The sequence below is a fragment of the Sturnira hondurensis genome, unplaced genomic scaffold (genome assembly GCF_014824575.4).
Source record: "Sturnira hondurensis isolate 20B ecotype Veracruz unplaced genomic scaffold, ASM1482457v3 Scaffold0008640, whole genome shotgun sequence".
Lineage (NCBI taxonomy): Eukaryota > Metazoa > Chordata > Mammalia > Chiroptera > Phyllostomidae > Sturnira > Sturnira hondurensis.
Genome location: NW_028081271.1, coordinates 10,278,374 through 10,300,719, shown reverse-complemented (window position 1 = coordinate 10,300,719; position 22,346 = coordinate 10,278,374). Strand labels below are relative to the sequence as shown.

At 39.9% G+C, this 22,346-nt stretch overlaps 1 protein-coding gene across 2 annotated transcripts in view; it reads left to right on the top strand.

Annotated features, from left to right (window-relative positions):
- The window catches only part of TUSC3 (tumor suppressor candidate 3), a 117,046-nt gene that overhangs the window by 56,475 nt on the left and 38,225 nt on the right, over window positions 1–22,346 (top strand). For both annotated transcript variants that reach the window (XM_037055277.1, XM_037055276.1), the window contains exons 5-6: window positions 2,570–2,710; window positions 2,829–2,918. In XM_037055277.1, coding sequence (XP_036911172.1) covers window positions 2,570–2,710; window positions 2,829–2,918 — 231 coding nt within the window. The remainder of the gene's footprint in view (window positions 1–2,569; window positions 2,711–2,828; window positions 2,919–22,346) is intronic.

The following is a 22,346-nucleotide window of genomic DNA, read 5'->3' as shown; positions in this document are numbered from 1 at the left end:
GGTAGGTAGCCCAGAAGAGGGATTGCTGGGTCACATGGTAACTCTTAGTAATTTTGTAGGAACCTCTGGACTATTTATTTTCCACGGAGGCTGTGTCAATTTACATTCTCATCACAGTGAATGAGGGTTTCCTTTTTCTACATCCTCTCCAACACTTGTTATTTCTTGTCTTGACAATAGTCATTGTAACAGGTGTGAAGTGCTATCTCAGTGCAGTTTTGATTTTCTTTTCCCTTATAGCTAATAAAGTTGTGCATCTTTAAATCAGGAGTGTTGAGCATCTGTTGGCCGTCTGTATGTCTTCTTAGGAAAAGTGTCTGTTCAGGTTCTCTTCGCATTTTTCATTGGAGTGGTTTGTGTTGTCATTGTTGAGTTGTATGAGTTCTTTATACATTTTGGGTATTGGTCCCTTATTGGAGACACTGTTCGCAAATATTTTCTCCCATTTGGTTGGTTTCCTTTTTGTTCTGTTGATGGTTTCTGTTTGCTGTACAAAAACATTTAGTTTGATCAAGTTCCATCCATTAATTTTTGCCTTTACTTCCCATGACTTGGGACTTTGGGGTCAAATTCACAAAAGCTCCTCTGAGACCGAGTTCTGTAAGTTTAGTACCTATGTTTTCTCTTTTGCATTTTTTTATTTCAGGCCTTATATTGGAGTTAATTTTTGTGTATGGTGTCAGCAGTCTAGTTTCATTCTTTTGCATGTGGCTTTCCAGTTTTCCAGCACCATTTATTGAAGAGGCTTTCCTTACTCCATTGTTTGTGCCTTCTTTATCCAAACATTTTTTGTGCCCTGGATGGTTTGGGTCAGTGGATTGAGTGCTGGCCTGCAGACCAAAGGGTTGCCGGTTGGATTCCCAGTCAAGGCACATGTCTGGGTTGTGGGTCAGGTCTCCAGTAGGGGGCATACGAGAGGCAACTGCACATTGATGTTTCTCTCCCTCTTTTTTCCCCCTCCCTTCCCTTCTAAAATACATAAATAAAATCTTTTAAAAAACAAACATTTTTGCCCATATATTTGTGGGTTTATTTGGGGGCTCTTAATTTTGTTCCTTTGGTCTGCCAATACCACAGTGTTTTGCTTATTGTAGGTTTGTAGTAACATTTGAGGTCAGGGAGTACGATAAACGCCAGTTGATCTCATTTCAGGCCCATCTGGCGTCTACTTATCTGCCCTCCCCAGCAGTTAATTAGCCATGTCTCCTTGGAGCCTTGGTTTCTTTTACTGGTGAATGTTATCAGAACCAAGAACTGTACATGCTGTGAAATCATGAGTTCTGTATGAATTAGGTCTCCTTTGAAAAGTAGCCTTTATGCCCATCATCGTGAAAGTGAAACGACAACCCACAGATGGGAGAAAATATATACAAATCATTTTTTCTTAGAAGGGACTGGCATCTAGTATATTTATAGGGCTCTTACAACTCAGTATATGAAATATATAAAGATCATTTAATTAAAATGGATAAAGGATCCAAATAAACATTTGGATAAATGTTTAGTGTATACTTTTCTGCAGGGAAAGTATACACATGTCTAATAAAGATGCCCAGCATCGTTAGTCATCAGGGCACTGCAATTCAAGCCACATTGATACATCAATTCACACACAAGGGTGGCTGCAGTCAGTGAGATAATATATGTTGGCAAGTAAATGGAGAAATTGGAACCCTCTTACACTACTGGTGGGAATGCAAAATCGTGTCGCCACTTTGAACAGATGGACAGACAGTTCCTCAAACGATTAAACATAGAGTTACCATAGGACCCAACAATTCCATTCCTACACATATACCCGAGAGAAATGCGAACATATGCCCACACGAAACACTGTGAGAATGTGTATAGCAGCATCATTCAGAATAGCCACAAGGTAGAAAAGACCCAGTGACCTTCAGCTGATTAATGGGTAAATAAAATGTGGTTTATGCATACCATGGAGTATTCACCCATGAAAAGAAATGAAGTATTGATTTATGCTACAACAAGAATGCACCCTGAAAACACTGCGCTAAGGGAAAGAGGCCAGTTACAAAAGACTGGAAAGGAGGGAGTGAATAAGAGAGTGAACGCTGAAGGGCCTTTGTGGGCCTGCCTTCGAAGTGGTTCTGATCTTCTGACTGGTGACGGTCGCACATGGCGGTGTATGTGCTGAGAACAGTGAACTGTGTGCTATGTGGGTTATGTCTCAATACAGCCCCCTGTAAGAAGCCTTTTTTTAAGTCCTAACTTGAAATAATACAAATATTATACCCCCATCTCGCCTTTACTCTTTACTCGATGATGCAACGCAGCTGTGTTCCATGGACTAATCGGAACAGCTCTAGGTTGAATACGAGTAGGTGTTGTGTATGTTTATCCATATTCACCTAAAATGAGGAGCAGACTTTTTATATAGCTGAGGGTTTAAGGCATATTTTTTTTACTTCAAAAGAGGAAAAGGTACATTAATGCCAGGTATGAAAAATAAGGTAGCCCCTTTATTAATATTTGCATTGGAGAACTTAGAATATGGGCAAGAGAAGAAATTACTCTTTCACTTCAAATTTCCGGTGCATTTTTGCAGATCCGTGTGTTCAGACCACCGAATTACTCCGGCACCATTGCTTTGGCCTTGCTGGTGTCTCTGGTTGGTGGTCTGCTCTATTTAAGGAGGAACAACTTGGAGTTCATCTACAACAAGACGGGTTGGGCCATGGTGTCCCTGGTATGTTATCACACTGTATTTTTCCCCTATTTTTTTACAAAATAGCATGAGTTGTATGAATTAACAAAATGAGACAATTACTCTTACAGTGGAAACACATTGCCCCCCTTTCTTTCAGTGCATAGTCTTTGCTATGACTTCTGGTCAGATGTGGAATCATATCCGCGGACCTCCGTATGCTCATAAGAACCCACACAATGGACAAGTGGTAGGTGCATGTCCTAAGCATCACTATTTTGAACTTCAGTTCTGCTTTATGTAGGAATCAAAGTACGCTGATTTAGTAAGAAAGGATTGCTTAGGTAAGTCGTGTTCTTTCTCTTCTCATTTACTACCTCTGCCGTGTATATTGGTGTGTGTGTCTGTGCACACACACATATAGTAGTACGACAACTGTTTCAGTTTTGATGAAAAAATCGGTGTACCTACAACATCAAATTTATATGCAAACACTATTTTTTCAATTTTGCATATATTAATATGGCAGTAGTATATAATGTCACGAGAGAAAATAGGAATAGTTTGTAGCCAGTGTCCCATCAATGGTAAATTTAATTTATTTCAGAAGAGATGAATTAAAACAGTATTAAGGACTCTGGCAGTCATTGTTTTAGAATTCTAGGAACTGTTTGCCACAAAATTAAAAGTGAAACTGATGTGTAGTTAATCACTAGCCGAGTTCACATTAGTAACTGCTGCTGAATTCACGCAACTTAGTTGTCTTTCCTTTCGGTTGGTGGGAAGTGTTGTAATAGATCAATTCTGCAAAATACTGTCTTAGAGGCTTGAGTCTTAGGTTGGGGAAGGTTAATAATCATTTGAAAATGTGCCTTTTTTTCTTTTGGAAATTAGATTTTGAGAGAATCCTGTAACGACGTCCATCATGTACCCATTGCCAAACCTAATCGATTACCGACTCATGACCAATAGAGTTTCATCTGTTCTCTCACCCAGTGCTCTTTACCTGCTGTTGAATTCTTCTGAAATGCCATATTGTTTCACACATAAGTACTTCAGTAGATGTTTCTGAAAAGATAAGGTCTTCTTTAAAAGTCATACCCACAATAACACTTATCACACCTAAAATAATAATTGCTAATTTCTAAAACTGCAGTTCTGAGCAGAGTAAAATAATGTTATAAATTCTCTGTAGATATAAACATAAATAATGGAAGCTTATGGGGTTTTTTCTTCATTGCTTATGAGGCTTTTATCTCATTGCTTATAGTACTTTACATATTTCTAATATTAAAGAGAGCTAACAAGTTACATGTATTTCGTCTTTCTACATTGTTAGTGATTTTCTCTGCACTTCTTTGTAGAACTATAATATAGGGGTATCATTCAATTTATCCTTTGTAGATTCCCCCAAATCAGGTGTTAGGGACTAACTGCAACTGATCAGAGTTACAGTCATCAATACTAGGTAATGATCTAGTCTCGTGGTTGTGAACATTCTCAGGTTTCTCCTGTAGGGGGCAACATGGGGCTCTTTGGGTAATCGGCTGCTGTGGTAATTCCAGCATGGTTTCTGCTATTTGTATATGTTTTTGAGATATGTCATTAGAGAGAGGAGTAATTTGAGTGACTTTAATATTCAAAATTAAATAATAAAATATTGGAAGCCGTTGTTGAGCAATGAATTACTGCCTTCCCTTCAAAGTGTCCCTCGAATGCATTAGCGTTTTGCTCGCAGACATGGGCATGGCCTTTAGGAAAAGGCCCCAGTTACTAATGAGGCCCACGTGGCACATTAGTAAATACATTTTTCTGTACTTTTAAAAGAGAAACACTTTTAGCTTTTCTGTATCTTAATCAAAAGTAATAAAAATGATGAACTTTACGTCTATAACCAAAATATTTCAGAGATAAATTTTGTCCTAAGCTCTTCATCCCCTTACATTTGAATAGAGTATTAGGAATTGAAGGGGAAAAATCATATACGTCTTGGAAAAACAGTACTTTTTGCCACAGAGGCGATCGCATGAGTGTACCCTTGGCCAAAGAGACGCGGATAAAGAGTTTGAGGCTTGTGTGAGCGATCGATTGTAAGCAGCACGGACAGGGCCTGGCAGCTGCCCACGTAGCACGTTGGACAGGGGAAGAAGAGCTTTGCCCGCTGGTGTGTGACTCTTCACCTGTGCCACCTTCAACAGACTGTAGCGAAACTTCCTCCTTTTTAATGTGCATTACGCCAACATTCATTGGAATGGGAGATTGGGGTTTAATTTTTGTTTTAATGAATTGATTTGCATAATGTCTTTTTATACTACTAGAACAAAATAGAAGATTAACTTTGCTTTATGAAATGAAATGGTTGCTGGTTCACGATTTTTCCTTAAACAATGATTGACCAGAGTAGAATGCTAATAGTAAATGTTCTTTATAATACTTGTGTTTACATTTCAGACTGTAACTTGAAAAGTAGCACTGTCCATCTTTGTTAACCTTCATGTTTTAAACTGTATATATTTCTCAAGAGAAATTTTCATGTAGGACTTATGTTTTTGAAAATAACTATAATGAGGCTATTTATGTAGCCTTTCCAGTGATACAGAATAAAATTTTACAAATGGGGAAAAGTAATATTCCAAGAGAAAGTAGTAAAGGTAAGATTAGAAGGATGTACAGTGTCACACGATTAAGAGTCATTTGAGGAATAAGTTGATAATTAGACATTATTTTGAAATATAAACTTTAAGTTTAGAAATGATATTAGTAACAGTGGTTAATGTTTAAATCTTGACGTTAAAATCTATTTTAAATTTTTGATAGAAATTTCAAGAAATCTAAGGGTCAATGTATAGATATCGACGAATTAAATTGGGGTGAAAGATCATGAAATCTCCATAATCTTCACAAACAGTTCTTTAAATTAATATGGGAAAGAATTAATAAGGCCCTGAAGATATGTATGGCCAAGTGCCGTCCTGGAATGTATTTCTCTAATATCTGCTTTTCGCTAGTACTCGATTGTTCAAAGTATTCTTTGAAATATGATGCTTTGACTTTTTTATTTCAACTTCTACATTTACAGTGTACTTTCTGATTGTAAAATTAATAAGCACTCATTATGGAAACTTAGAAAATGATAAAATATTAGGTACCAATGAAAGCTACCACCTCATCAATGAGAGTGAGCATATTATACAGTGAAGGAAACTGCCCATCTGTAGCTAATTGGTTTTAATATATATATATATATATATATATATATATATATATATATATAACAAATATGAAATGCAGAATATTAAAAGCCAAGCTAGACATCCAAAATATAAGCAGAAAGCTTAGATGGCCACTGAAAATTGAATGGTCTTTTCTTACATTAGCAAATATATATGGAACATTCTACATACACAGTTTAACAAAGGGAATGCTTCCCGTGTGTACATTCCCAAGAAGAGGGTGTACAAAACAACAGTCAAACAGAAGTGAAGGGAGGTTTTTCAGGGTTTGAAGGTGGCAGACCACAGGTGCCTGATCTACCTCTATCTGCATTTTTGTTAAAACACTGATATTCATCAAAATGCAAAACGGGCAACAGTATTACAAAGTACAGCTATTAAGCCAAAGTGCAGAACTTCCACTGACATCAGATCGACCGAAGTGGGCATTGGTGCAGGTTTTGTGAGTGCGAGCATCAGAGTTCATTTTACGTTTTCACCAGGATGCTTGCATCTATTTTACTTATCCCCCAGAAATACTGTTTTACATCACATAGCATCTCTCTTTCTTACCAGAGTGGTCTGTGTTCTGCCTCATGGCATCCCCCAGAAATACTGTTTTACATCACATAGCATCTCTCTTTCTTACCAGAGTGGTCTGTGTTCTGCCTCATGGCACCGCGGCTCTGTCGAGCTGCTGCTAGTGGGGAACACTGGCTGACCACAGACCCCACCGTTGGGCCAGAACCTGAAAAGCCTGGGTTCCTTCTGTGTAACACCACTAAGCAATGTTTCAGAAGCGTAAGATTCACTGCCACTGTTATTTCTCCCACACATTTCACTTTGGAACCTTGTAACTTTTAGGTACATCTTTCCTTTGCTTGTAGAATACCAAGGGAGATAGAAATGGTTTCATTCCCATGCAACACTGAACTAGAGTGCCCTTACAGATTAGCTGTCTTTCATGAAGACGCGAAGGGATGTTTGGGCTGTAAAACTCATGTCGTACAATCTAGGATGAATTCCATCCCTCTTCCCTGGGGCAGTTGGTAGTTTCTGGGTTCACTTTTGGGTGTGGGGCATGTACCCACTAGTGACAGCTAGTAGCAGGGGCCAGGGATGCTGCTAAACAGCCTGCAGTGCGAAGGACAGCCACCCAACAAAGAGTCATCGGACACCAAACGTCAGGGCATTAAAAGTGGGAAACCTTGTTACAGAGCTATAGAGAGGCTTAGGTAGAATTTTGTCATAGATATTTCACAGCCAAAGAAACCATCCCATCTAGCATATATACTCAAAGGATCACAGTGACCTATAGTTTAATGTTTAGAATGGTTGTATATATTGAATGCCATCAGTAAATATGATTGCTATGCAAATAGTTGGGGCATAATCATTTTTTTAAATATACCTTAGAAAACATGATTTACTCTGTGACATTTTCTGTGCTGTAAAAGAAGTTTACATAAGAGCAAGTGAAGTCTTTGGCCCCCAGACCTGAAGTGTTCAGGCAGAGAAAAAAGAAAACAGGATTGGGTTCTTCCTAGGTTCTGCCTCTTACCAGCTATGGGGATTTGGGGCAAGTTACTCTGGTCCTCTGTGAAATGAGTCTAATACTACTTTTCTTACCTTGTAGTTGTTTGAGATAAAACATGATAATATATGTACAAGCACTTTTGAAAGTCCTAGTTTAGGGTCTTCTCCAAACCACAGACAAGGGTTCGAGGGGAAGGAAACCATGCAGAAATGGGAGGCGGTTAAAAAAGACATCAGTCCCTGCCGTGGGGTCTCGGGGAGCCCCTGGAGAACACAGGTGGTGCGGGGAGCTGAGGTTCCCCCATCAGTCACTGGCTGAGTGCTTTTCCCTGGGAGAGCCATGGCTTCCCCACACTGGAGGGCTTCAGCTGTGGAAGAAACCCCACAGGCGGTGCCGGGCGTGGGGGCCGGGAACACGGCAGGGCATTCACAGGCAGTGTCAGCTGCACCGTCCACTAACAGGCCAGGTTTATTCCTTTGTAGTAGATTCCACAGCAGAGGAAAGAAATCATGAGGAAACCTACTATTGCATTGGTGTTTTTCAGATACCACGCTCTGAAAGAAATAGCAACAAATACTACTCAAAGTGTCTCACTAACTGGATGATTTTTAAGCCAGTATCATATATGACTTGTAAACAGTCCTTAAGGAAAAGTGTAAAAATGTATACATGTTTAAGAATATCTATATTCATTAGAAATGACTATCTTTATCACATACACATTTTAACTTATTCTTACATAGGTAAACAGATCATGTTTCCTTATAGTAGGTTTGTTACTGATGTTCTGTCAAGAGGGCCTGTGTTTTTGAATAAGTATAAAGGACACATGGAAATAATTAAGGTGGGGGGTGGAAATGGGAGGGAGGTGGGGATCACGGGGGAGGGAGGGCAGGGCAGGGAATATAAAACAGAAAACTGTACTTGAATAAGAATTAAATAAAAAATTTAAAAATTTTTTTAAAAAGAGGGCCTGTGTTTAAGGGCCTGTGTTTTGAGGTGTATTTTCCAGAAGTGGTATGTATTGCATGCAGTCCTCTGAGCTATTCAGCCCTACTGCCCGTTCACCTAACAATCAACAACATGCACGTAGGGAAACAAGTCAGAGCCGGGCATTGTTCTTGGCCATGGACAGAATCAGTCGGTGTAGAACGGCCTGTGTCATCTCTGAACCACCGACTCTAGCTGGAATAGTTCTGTTTTCTCACTGGACTGAACTAACTGGATCAGGCCGGGGGTTATAAGACTGTGGGGGATGTTGCTGGGTCTTCTTTTAGCTATTTGTTTTTAAGATATTAAATGTATTTGTAATGTTGGTGACTTCACACTTTCATGTGTTAATTGTGGGATAGAACATGTCTAGATGAATCTAAAAATGGTACCAGAGTAAGTTTCATTGCATCAAACCTAAAATGGTAAGTTAATGCAGAGAAGGTAAGAGAAACTGATAGTGCAGGCGGGGTGGTGCTGTGCCGATTTGCAAGTCTGTCTGTCTGTCTGTCTGTCCCTGTGAAGATGCTGTGTGAGGACCCAGGTCCTGATGGTCCACTGAGCAGCGTGAGAGTCATCATGAACAAACTCATTGACATGTAGCTAAAGGGAAACTGTGCAACTAACTGTATAGTGACGTGGGCCATAAAGACATTTGCTGTTAAAAAAACAGTCATTTTAAATGAAATGCAGTTAATGAGCTAGAGCTTATACTTAGATTATTACTCTCAAGATAAATTTTTTTAGATATTTGGATTTTGTCGCCTGCCTGAGGATTGCTATGGGTTTACCAAATTTAATCCAAAAGTTTTCACTGCGTTGTAGTTCAGTTGTTAATAAAGCTAACAGCTGTGTTCTAGGTGCAGCACAAAAACATTTTATTTCGAAATGGCTTGCAGCTTACTCTAGAATTTATCATTAATGAAGTGCTTTTTCTGTGTCAGGCAGGCATAACACAGCCTTACACTTTCATGGCTCGGGATTTTGCACGTGCTAGTTCTCTGAGGGACATATTTTAGTCATAAGTTGAAAAATACATAGGCTTATCTAAGCTAAATGTAGTCATTTTTGTATAAAATATTTACAGAAATATTCACTGCTTTCATTGTGATCTTCAATACCACCAGCAAAGAGAATGTCAACATATAAACAAAAATTTTAAACAAAAAATCAAAGAATAGTTAATACACTAAAGATACGCAGAAAGCCTATGGTAGAGTTGACAGTTGAGATTCTGCCCTTTAATTTACTCAGGCTCTTCCCATCCAGTAAATGTCGGTTGAGAGCCCATTTGATTCCGGGCAGTGTGTTTGCCATGGAAGTCGGAGTGTAGGCGGACCGGCCCTCTCTCAGTCAGCAGAGCCTCACCTACGACTGCATTGCATGGAATTAGAAGACGGAAGTGTTTACGGTTTGTTTTTTCAGCAGCATGGTCACTTTGTTGCTATGACTCTACATCTTACCTCTCGCAAGTTTTGCCTAACCTTTTTTTTTCCTTTTGATTTTTATATGTTTTTTGTCTGTCTAGTCGGCCTTTCACAAAACTCCTTGCCTTTGTTTCCCGCGTGTTGCCGCTGCTCAGTGCCTTCTCTCCATCTGGTTTTGACTTCCGTCTTCACAGTTAATTGTATGCACTCTTGGTCCTGAACTCTGATCTTGATTTCCAGCTTCGGTGGCCAGCCCAAACTGCCACACTGCTTCCTTTCAACTGTTGGCATCTGTGACCCTGGCAGTTAATTGAGAGGGACCATGGGATTTGTATCCTTACACCTTAGCAAAGCGTTTCACACAAAATAAATGTTAACTCAGTAAGAGCTAAATAGATGAATAAATCTTTGCAAATAAGAACTTAAGTTATAGTTTTAGCATTTCAAATGTTAAGTATATCGGGGAAAAATGGTTTTCCCTCCTGTGGTTAGTTGGCACTTTGTAATTAAAACCTTGGAAGCATATGCACAGAAGGAGTATAAAACTAGAAAACGAGAATGGATTTTCATTTGTCAGACTTAATCTGACACAGTTAAATATTCTCTCTGAAAATCCAAAATAAATGTGATTTCAGAGGGAAAAAAATGGAAAACAAAGAGAAGACAAGAAGAATTGACCCTCCCACAGAGAAAGGGATTAAACTACTTGTTAACTGGTTCATGTTGTTCAAACATTTTTAAATTTTGGAAAATTATTTAGTGCACTGGAAAGAGTAATGCACTAAATAGACCACTGGCATGGTTAAACACCAAGGAAATTATTCTCATGCTATCAAAAGTAATTTAATTATATTCACATAATTGATAATGAGCATATACATACTAGTTTCAGAAAAGCATTTTAAAGTTATGTTTCTACCCTCTCAAAAAGAACATGTAAATTTTAATAACTCAGTATTTCTCAGTGCACATTTTTCAAGCATTATATTTTGAGTCTCTATAATCTATGGTAATCATTGACTTAATTACAGTTTTCGTAAACTTGAATGGAATTAATCTTAAAAAGTAATCACTTCCGCATTCATATTATCTGCATTATCTTTAGATTAAAAGACTAGGAACTACAAGAAAATGTGTATAAAATATAAAGAGTAGGTTACATTAAATGTGTCTTTAGTGAAGTAAAGAGGTCAAATACATGGTGATGGAAGATGGGACTTTGGGTGGTGGGCACCCAGTGCAATATACAGGGGATATATCAGTATACAGGTGATAGAGAATTGTACATTTGAATCCTATGTAATTTTTTGGTTTGTTTTTTTTTTTTGCATTATTAAGCATTCCTTTTCTTTTTTACTGAATTAACTGGGGTGACATTGGTTCATAAAATTTTGTTGTTCTGAGGCGTACATCACCATTTATCCTGCTCCCCTTCTGTCCCTCCGGCAGTCACCATACTGCTGCTCCCTGTGTCTGTCGGTCTTTTTTTTTGAAACCTCTATAATTTTATTAACCAGTGTCACCCCATTAAATTTAATTAAACAGGAAAAAAGTAAATGCCATTTGAAAAATAAGTTTTAGTGTTTCTGTGCACTTAAGGAATTTTCCCCATAAAGTCTTAAACACTACATGTCTTAAATGTCACATATATTTATCAAAACAGAACAAAATATACTGTTCCTTCTTCTAGTAAAAAGCCACAGTATGATTTTCTCATGTTGTAGACTAAATTATACTTTGGTTATAATAACTTCTAAAACTTCAGGAAAATTAATTACCCCTAAGGAAAGAAGCAATAGATATGCCTTAGAGAAATTTCTCATTATTTTGTATCTATTATTCTGAATATTTTAAAATAACAGTAGGTGTGTCTGTCTCTTTCTGCCTTTTCCTTTATTTTTCTCTCATTCATCTTATCCCTCTCCCCAAATATTATTAAACTTCTGGTGTCATTTAGCAGATAGCCTAAAACATACATGAGAATGGTATACAGGTAGCTTAATGAGTCTGATGTATTTTATTTTCTGTTGATTTTGGTTTCAAGTACACAATACATTTTCTTTTATTACAAGTGCTCTTCAAGTGACATTACTCCTTTCTTTACACTTTTAATGCTCTCTTCCTCTCTCCTAGCTCAAGGGCATGCTTTTTTATGTAGTTTCTTATGACCTTGGATGAATATGATACTCTCCTGCCTTGACTGGCCATGCCCGTTATTTGTCTTATTTATTCTTTTCAGTTTTATGTCATATTTTTGCATAATCATGTCCACTAATAAAATGAAATGATCTTGACCACAGAATAAGAATATTCCTCATCTTTATAGCCTTCTTTATAAGACTGTGTGGATTTACGAGTATGTGTACTCTAGTTTGTTTGAAAGGATTTAGACTTATTGAGGAGATAGTTAATGTACATTCACCCCAAGCTATGTGTTGAAATACAGAGTTTATATTATAAAATGTTTTAAAACTTTAAAAATATCACACGTCTCTACTATAACTTATAATCTTTTATCCTTGAGTATAAAAATAATTTTTAAAAAGCTGATGAAGTTTATAATATTCTAAAGGAAGCCTTCTTCTAAAGTAAGCCTTATTCTTAAAATGAATTTTTATAATAGATGTACTATCAGAGCTGCTGTGTTAATAAAGCAAAAATTCTTTAATTCTCTCCTAAATAAGCAATTACGGTGGAGAACAACCTTATTTCTACCGAGACGTAGAATTGTTTCTTACATCAGTTCTTGCAAGAATCTTTCAAAAGCTCTAAGAGTTAGGTAACATTACAATTTTCTTTCACTGAAAAAATGAAAACAATATTTTAATAATAAGGGGAACATATTGAAATAAGTAGTCACTAACTATATATTGTGCCTGAAGTTTGCTTTGCAATAAACTTATTAAATCTTCATGTTACAGTTTCAGTTCAAAATGTAAACTACAAATGCTCAGGAATGCTTTTCACATTATGTGAGATTGCATCACACTGTTATGCTCTTTAAGGTGCATATCAGTCTGTTTCAACTTAATTGGAAATGCAAACTGCTACATATAATTTATTCTCATCTACTCTATTAAATGGGGCCAAAGACAGTGTAGGCTCTTAAAAAAATAATAGTACCTGAAAATGTGAAAGAGTACCCAAGAAAAAGAACTAAACAAAATGGAGATAAGCAGTCTATCAGATGCAGGGTTCAAAACACTGGTTATAAGGATGCGCAAGGAACTCGTTGGGTCCTTCAACAGCATAAAAAAAGACCCAGGCAGAAATGAAGGTTACATTAAGTGAAACAAAGAAAAAATTATGGGGACTCAACAGTGCAGTGGATGAAGCTGAGAATCAAACCAATTATTTGGAAAGAAGGAAGATAATAGCATTCAGTCAGAACATCAAGAAGAAAAAAGAATCCAAAAAAATAGGGTTAGGGAGCCTCTGGGACAACTTCAAATGCACCAACATTAGAATCAGGGGTGTTGGAAGGCGAAGAGAAAGAACAAGAAATCGAGAGCTTATTTGAAAAAATAATGAAAGAAAACTTTTACAATTTGGCGAAGGAAATAGACATGCAAGTGCAGGAAGCACGGAGTCCCAAACAAGATGGATGCAAAGATGCCCACACCAAGACACATCATACATAATTAAAACACCAAAGGTTAAAGATAAAGAGAGACTCTTAAAAGCAGCAAGAGAAAAGCAGTTAGTTACCTACAAAGGAGTTCCTATAAGACTGTCAGCTGATTTCTCAAAAGAGACTCTGCAGGCCCCAAGGGAGTGGCAAAAAGTGTTTGAAATGATGGAAAGCAAAGACCTACATCCAAGATTACGCTACCCAGCAAAGCTATCACTTAGACCCTACAACCTAGATTACTCTGTTTAGCAAAGCTATCACTTAGACCCTACAACCTAGATTACTCTGTTTAGCAAAGCTATCATTTAGAATCGAAGGGTAAAGTGCTTCCCAGACAAGGTAAAGCTAAAGGAGTTCAACATCCCCAAACCATTATTATATGAAAGGTTAAAGGGACTTATTTAAGAAAAAGATAAAAACTGTGAACATTGAAATGGCAATAAATTCACAACTATCAACAGTTGAATCTACAAAAACAAACTAAGCAAACAAGCAGAACAGAAACAGAGTCATAGATAGGGAGATCATTTGGAGGGTTCGCAGTTGGGCGGGGGCAGGGAGGGAAGAGGGGAGAGGTACAGGGATAAGGAAGTACAGAGTGGTAAGTAAGAATAGACAGTGGGATGTTAAGAACGGCGTAGGAAATGGAGAAGCCAGAAAACTTCTATGCATGACCCATGGACAGGAACTAAGGGAGGGGCGATTACTTGAGGGAATGGTGGGTACAGGTTGGAGGTGCGCCAAGGGTAAAATTGGGGCAACTGTAATAGCATAATCAATAACATTTAAAAAATGAAGAATGAATGGGATGGGCAAACAGCTCCTCCAGCCTTTTGAGGAACCGGGCAACAGTTGCTTCAGTTTCACCCAGTCAGACCAACGAAGCTGCGTTGTACAGAGCCAAGGATCGAGGCAGAAAAGTGGGGGCTGCTCTGAGCAGACACACAGTGGGGGTGATTATTTTTTACAGAGATCAGCTCTGAGGGAGACTCCTCCGATTTCTCCACCGTTGAAGCTCACAGCCAGCACAGGGAACCATGGATGCGCTGCAAATTTTGCCAGCCTACACCCCGTTGGCATTTGCACCAGCTGATGCCAGCAGTGTGGGTTCCTCCCCGCTCTGCTAAAGCCCGGAAACTGTGCCAGCTTCATCCCAGGCCTCTGCAGCTGCACACGTAGGAAGGACACCAGTGTCTGCCACTACTCTCACAGGAGGCCAGGAGCTGTGCTGGCAGCCAGTTTGGGGGGTGTGAGCCTAGCCAGCCTGTTAAGCCTGCCCAGCCCAGTGGCCTGAACTAAAGACCCGTCAGTCCCCTCACCCCCACCTAGAGCCTCCACATGCCCCACATGCGAAGCCCTGGACCACGAGACTTGGCGTGATAGCAGACTCCATTGTACACTTAGAGGCGAAAGGCGACTTCCCTCATTGAAGTCAGTCTGTGAAATTTGGAAGAGGTGACTGCTTCTTTTGTTTGTTTTTAGGTATTTCTAAATTTTACTGAGTGTGTTGGGGTGACAGCGGTTACAAATATTATGTGGTTTCAAGTGTACATTCCAAGTGTGTACCACAGCCGTACCACCCTGAACTCCCGCATCTCAGCTGGTCTCAGAAGCTAGGCAGGTTGGGCCTGGTTCGTCCTTGAGTGGGGAGTGACTGATTCTGGAATGGCTCATGCACCCATGCAGCTCCCCGGGGATCACAAAGAGCCAGGGAAGCAGGACACCACCAAAGGATACAGAAAGCCTCCTGTAACTTCCCCCAGGAAGTGGAAATCCAGGGACTGCCTAAGAAAGAACAGAATTTCTTTTGTTGTTCTGAGAAATATTCAGAACCGAAGAATAAGACTCTGAACTATAAGAACGGAATGGAGAACTTTCACAGCAGACTTGTCCAAACAGAAATCAGTGAGCCAGAAACAGAGTAATTGAAATTACCCAATCAGAGGTATAGAACAAAGGTAGACTAAACGAAAGAATGGAGAAGTCCCGCAAGGCCTGCGGGGGGGTGGGTGGGGGGGTGGTGGTGGTTAAAGCTTGTTTCAGTAAATTATAGCTGCAAACCTCCCAAACACAGGGAGAGATTGGGACATCTAAGTTCTGAAGCTAATTAGTAACCCCAGAATTTCAATGAGAAAGATACTCTCTAAGACACATTCTGATAAAATGTCTAAAATGAAAGACAGGATTTTAAAAGCAACAAGAAGAAAGAAAATCTCATGCAAGGTAATCCCCAGAAGGCTAACAGCAAATTTGTCAGCAACGACCTTGCAGGCCGAGAGAGGGGAATGATACATTCAAGTGCAGAAAAAAGGAGACTGCCCGGCAAGGATTCTCTACCCCTCAGAGTTGTCCTTTGAAATGAGGGTGAGATAAAGACCATCCTTAATAAACAGCTGAGGGAATTCGTCACCTGAATTGCTTTACAGAGTGATGAAACGGTTCTTCAAGCTGACCCCAAAGGATGCTAATTAGTAACGTTGAAAATATACGAAACGCCAGCAAAGGTAAGCATAGTGTTCAAATTCAGAATACCCCAATCTGGTGATGTGATGCTTTAACTAATGTAAAGGTTAAAGGACAGAAGGATTAAAAATAGCTATAGGTTCAATTTATTAAAGGATACACAACATAAAAAGCTATAAATGGCGAGACATCAGGAGACATAAACAGAAGAGTAAATGATTCAAGTTTTTATATGTGGTCAAAGTTAATTTATTATTAGGGTAAAATAAACTGATAAATCTATATGTGATGTTTTATGTAAGCTTCATGCTTACCAAAAAGTAAAAACCTGTGGTACAGTCACAGTATCATTCATCCTTGAGAAAGAAGGAAGTCCTGTCATTTTAGATGACTTGAATGAACCTGGAGGGCATTATGTTCAGTTAACTAAGCCAGACAGATAAACACAAACAGAGTATGAGGTAACATATATGTCAAATTTAAAAAAAATAAGAGAAACAGTGATGGTTATCGGGAAGATACTGGTCAAAGGGTACAAACTTCCAGGTATAAGATGTGTAAGTTCTGGGGATATAATTTATACCAGGGTGAATATTGTTGACAAACTTGTATTACATACTTGAAAGTTTGTAAGAGAGTAGATTCTAAATGTTCTTACCAAACACAAAAAATAAGCAGCTGATAATTATGTGACTAGATAGACGTGTTAGCTAATACTATAGTGTTAATCTGTTGTGGGGCATATTCATCAAATCAACAGGTATTGCACATCAAACTTACACAGTGTTATAGGTCAATTATATCTCAAGCTGGAAAAACACTGCAGAGAAAACACTTTTCCTAAAAGTGCTACTTTTAGGAAAAGAAAGAAAGAAAGAAACTTCAGTGCAGAATGAAGCTTACTTCTTTATTAACAAGTTGCATTTCCTAATGAATTTTAGATCTTGAGAGTGCATTACTTTTTTCTCTTACAGCGTTTGGATGAGAATGACAAGCCATTGGACTACCTTGTGGCTTGTTGGATTTAGCGCAGGTCACAAAGAGAACAGACTTGCTCTCAGGCCGTAATGAAAACACTGGAAAAATCTAATTCAGTGTTTTATGAAGCACTGAGTTGTAATAGAACTTAAAAAAATAATTTTTCGACCAAGTGATTGTCCTTACAACGAGTGCTACACAGAAGCAAAAACACAGACAGTTACACAGACAACAAAAACCCATGTAAAACATCTTGCTGGCCCATTCTTCATAAGCAGGATTTGGGTCAATATTAAGAATATTCTAATATTGCAGTCTGCTGAGAGCACGCATTGGAATAGAAGCCGTAAGTTGTAAAGATTGAGTATAACCTTGGCCTAAATTGCAGTGCCCCCAGCCAGCCTAGGCGATGATGGTACGAACATCCAAACCCACCAAAACTCAGATAGTCTGAGTCTGGGCGAGCAGGGGCACTGACGCAGGGAAAAATGGAGTTCCTCGTGCTACGCCAGCAGAAATATTCACATTTCAGATCAGTTCAGTTCAGTGAGTAACTGCCGTGTGCCTTTCACTCACTGTTGCTCTGGCGTTATGTCAATAGTCTGGGCTTAATTCTTGCATTCGTGAATTTCACAATTTAGTTAGGAAAGTACACAGTTCATTTCTAATAAGTGTGACAAGAGCTATAATCAAGAGAAAAGCCAAGTGTGTGAGCTCAGAGTAAGGAGGAACGAAGGCCTTTTCCCTCAGGGTGGACTGGTAAGAAAACTGATGGTGTATCAGTAAAAGGACAAGTGGAAAGTGTATCCAGGATGGAAGAAAGAACGAGCAAAGGCCATGTGCCTTGCTTGGGAAACAAAGCCTTTCGATGTGCCCCGTGCCTGTGTGTGTGTTGAAAGCAAAGGCCACGAAGAAAACTCGGTGCCAGGTTATGAAGGCCCTTGAGGCCCTGTTGGTAATTCGCTCTTGATCCGTGAGCAGTAGGAAATCGTGGGATGATTTGAAGAAATAGCGAGCTGAGAACATGTCTGCCTGAAAGTTGACTTTACCTTTTCTTTTTTTCTGGTATTGGTCTAGGTAGAAAGAGCAGGCTTTGGTCGGAGCATTTTGAAAATCTGTGCCCACCGGGGTCTCTGTGCTGGCCAGTTTCTCCACATCAGTTGGTCTGACACATAGGAACTGTACAGCAAACCCAAGGAACCCATGTTGGACCTACTGTTCCCTGGTTCCTGAGGTTCCTGTATCCTGGGTGCTATTTCTCTGCCTTCCAAAGACTTTTATGTTTTGTTTCCTGCGTAACATCCAGGGTTGGGGGCAGTACTTAACATCTTGTTCAGAATCAAAAGTCTTAAATTGACTTTTAAAATTGTGAGTGGTTGTAATGTACAAACCGTAATATTTGTAGTCCCCCCCTCACCGACACACACCATAGGTTTCTCCAGTACCTTTTTCTCTTACATCCCTTTCCCGCAAGGAATCGCTGCTCTGGTTTTAATCACCGTAGATTAATTTTTCTGTACTTCAAAAAGAAATCACGTGCTGTGTGTCTGGAGAGGGTACTTAACATAATCTTTTTGAGATTGAAGATGATTTGTAAGATGTTTATATATATTATATATGTATATATTTATAACTGAAAATTTTAAGTCATAGAACAACATGTTGCAAGAACTGTTTTAGGAAAGAACTTAATTTTGGAGTAGGCACAGTCAGTGTTGGGGGGTTAAACGGTCTATGGCGGTTCCGTGTAGACACTGAACTCCCCACGGAGTCACCAGACAACCTGCTGATAAAGCAAAGCCAATGTGTCAGAACTTACTGCAGAGAGAATGTCTTCGCAGTTTCTCAGAAGTAGGAGGATATTTATAGGATCTTGGGCTCTGGGCTCAAATGGTTTGCCGGACACGGTGAGGCGAGAATATTAAAGTAAGCTGTTTGTCCAGGTGTGTGGACTATTGTCTCTGATAAATTGATCTGTAAGAATTTCCTGACATGAATAGGGAGGTTATTTCTTTGGTTTGTAATCTTATCTTTGTCAAGCAGAGATTTCTTTGAACAAACTACTAAGTCATGTTGACACGGATGGTCTCAGTTCTCAGAGATAAGTTAAAAGGTGGCTGATGAATTGCACGTTGTTAAGGCTGCATCCAAGGTAATAGCAATGTGACGAGAGGGAAAGAACAGTTATATAAGGAGGTGATATCGTATGCGGAGGGAAAATAAAGCGACTCTGTTTTAGGTCCTGATGGGGCTTATTTTTGAACTTGAGCATTTATTCTTTAAAGACTTTTCATAGATCTTACAGATGGAAGGGACTCTAGAAGCTATCAAAGCCAGAATTCTCCATTTAAGGAAGAAACCCTTTCACGGCATCCATATTAAATGATAGTTGTTGAGCCTCTTTTTTAAGCAATGTAGATGATAAATGTTTGTCTCGTGAGACAGGCAATTTTAGCTTTATTTGTTCGGAAGGTGTTTTTTATATTGAGTTGAAAACCCTTCCTTTGAAATGCATATACCAGAACTCCTTCTCACCCCGCTTCTCAGAGAGTGAGTGCCTCTGAGTTCCGCACATCAACTACGCTCCTGCTGGAGCTGGGCTGTCCTTCTGGACTCTCGTCCGCAGCCTGCTGCCTGTTCCTTTGGCCACAGTCACGGGACAGATCTGCAGCTGTTCTCCGTCCTGGCGACTGAGCTCTGTCCTCTCTCCGGTGTGTCAGCACCGCTGTTCGCAACCGGGTGTCAAGTTCGCATGCTGTCCTCCCGGTGGGTGTTGAACAGGGAGGAGGAGAAGTGTTACCTTTACTTCCAGATAACTGAGGTTGCTTAAGTAAATAAACTATGATAATTGAAGCTAGTTTTGCTTTTCCAGTGGCCACATCAGACTGTTAAACTCACGGATCATGTGATTGCAGCATTCCTAGAAACACTTGAAAACGACGGGTAACTGACTTCCAGAGAAGGGGGTTGAAACTACCAGAGCTGTGTGCGTGGTTCTCGGAAGTCTCTTGTCCCTGTTTACTGATGTAGGAATGGACATCTACGCTTTGCTTCAAAGCTGTACTGTCTGAAACCGAATGGCGGAAGAAAGTATTTGTCATGAGACTGCAAGTAAAAACCACACTTCAAGTTAAGCTGAAAAGCTGGAGGTATTTCTGAAGTAATCCCCCCTCAAAGAGTTAGTGGTTTCCAAAAAGAGATTAGAAAAATATTGGCAGCGGAAGCTCAAACGAATAGAGAGCTTTTGGATTTCATCTTCTGAACTAAGCCCGTGTCCTTTGGTAGTTAACTCACAGGCAGGGAGAGGTGCGGTGCGTTTAATGCCGCTCGCCCTCCGTTTGTGAGGCGGAAAGCAGCTGTGAGGAGGCAGGAGAGGCCATCTTGTCATTGTTTAACTTAGACCCTGGGACAGGGAAGCACTGCTGAGGCTCTTGCTTGCTGATTCCCCACATTTAGAAATCGGGGGAACATAGTATTCATTAAATTAGATTTGACCACCTACCAATAATGCCATACACATTAGTTAACATAAACAGTGCAGCCTTTATGTAACCAGTTTTTAGTACTGTGAGAGCCACCAAACTACCTTTATGACGACTCTTGCTTACGTACTGATAGCCTGCTGGGATAACACTTCCCCGGGAGACCGCCTTCCGTCCCCCTGGATCTGGCTTATGTCACCACTCAGAAAAACAGGGTCCGCGTGCGTCTGCTCCAGTGCTGCCTCACTCCCCTGACGGCAGGCGAGCTGAGTTCCATTAGTCACGTCTGTTAGGGGTTAGAGTCGGCACTCTCCTGCCGTCCACTACTTCATGCTCTACGTCCTCTTTACAAGCAGGTAAAACTCCATATTCCCTTTCCTGCTCGTCAAGCTTAAATCCCTGTGCCGGGACGCCACAGCGATCAAAGTCAAGGCATCCATTTCTGCTCCCTGTTTTCTTTTGTGTTGTAAATTCAGATTTTTAGATAATGGTTAAATACTGTTTTTTAGGATGCTCATGTTATACATAGCTGAATCTCTCCCAAATTCCAGTATAAGTCTAACAGAAATAGTTACGTTTTGTATCTAATTGAACCAGGCTGTAAACTTGAGAGAGGGACTGTACAGTCCCTTTTATTGTCTCAGACCTGATTCAGCACAGTCCTGCATAATGCTCCTTTGAATTTGCAGTAGGCAATGAATGACCATTAAAGCATATACTTAATAGTATATTTTGATGCATAGTTATATATCTGCTGGGTTTTTTTAGAGCCTAGTAGTGTTATTTTTGTTTTAGAGCCTAGTAGTGTTATTCTTCATATTTATTTTTATTTGTAGATCAGTTTAAGAAGCTAAGGAAAAGGAGAAAATGCTATTTCTCAGGAACAGCATTCTATTTGAGGTGCTTTCCCAGAAAATAGGACAGATTTCTTATGATGTGCAGTCTAACAAAGGCATTCGATTAAGTATTAAAATACTGGTTCTTAAGCTAATTAAGAACATACCCTTCGATTCAAACTTTACAGTTTTGCACTTATCAGTCAAACAAATGTCAAAGTCATAATGTGAATACTTAAAAAGTGTTTGAAATGTCAGTAGCAGAAGCTTTTATTCTAAAATTGTCTTTGCATGAGTGGAGAAAAGATAGCACTATTATCGGTGTTTTTATGGTATAGCCAATCCCGTTGCATATATTACAGTGTGGTCTGCAATACCCGATAGATACTAATACAACAATAAGTATTTCATACCTTGAAAACCAAGTAATAATTGTGCAGACTGCCAGTCAGGAGAGCAGAGTAAGTAAATTTTGTGCTCGCCTCCTCCCACGACCACATCAGAATTTCAACTAAATTTTGGAGCGACCATCATTGAGAACCACTGAAAGGCTAGCTGAACAGAAGCCTTATAACCGAGGATATAAAGAAGCCACTAAGACTGGTAGGAGGGGCAGAGATGTGAAAAAGGCTGGTCCCTCACCCCCTGTGATGATTAAGAATCTGGAGAGCTATGCGGGCTGCGGAGGACCCACCTAAGAAGCGATGGATCCTGGCCCCAAACCCAGCTCCCCACCCGGGGCACCAGTGCCTCCCAAGAGTCCTTATAACCTCTGACTGTGCAAACCAGCAAAGTTAGTTGAGGGCTGCTGGTGCCCCAGGCGGTTCTTCCTGACACGCTGAACCAGGCTCGCTCACTCACTCTGGCTTCAGTGCAAGAGCGGCAGCTTGAAGATCAGGGACATACTGGAAGGAGCTGAATTTACTGGCTTTGTGGTAAAAGCTGGAGGAGCAGAGGTCAGGTGGTTCTCTCCAGGGACGGCTCTCTCCAGGGGCAGGCCTTACCCCACCCACCTGGCAGGTGCAGGTGGGCACCAAATCTGAGCTCCCCATTAACCAGCCAACACTTCACCCAACCCTGGTGATTCCCTTAGGGCCCACCCCACCCAACGAGCACACCTGG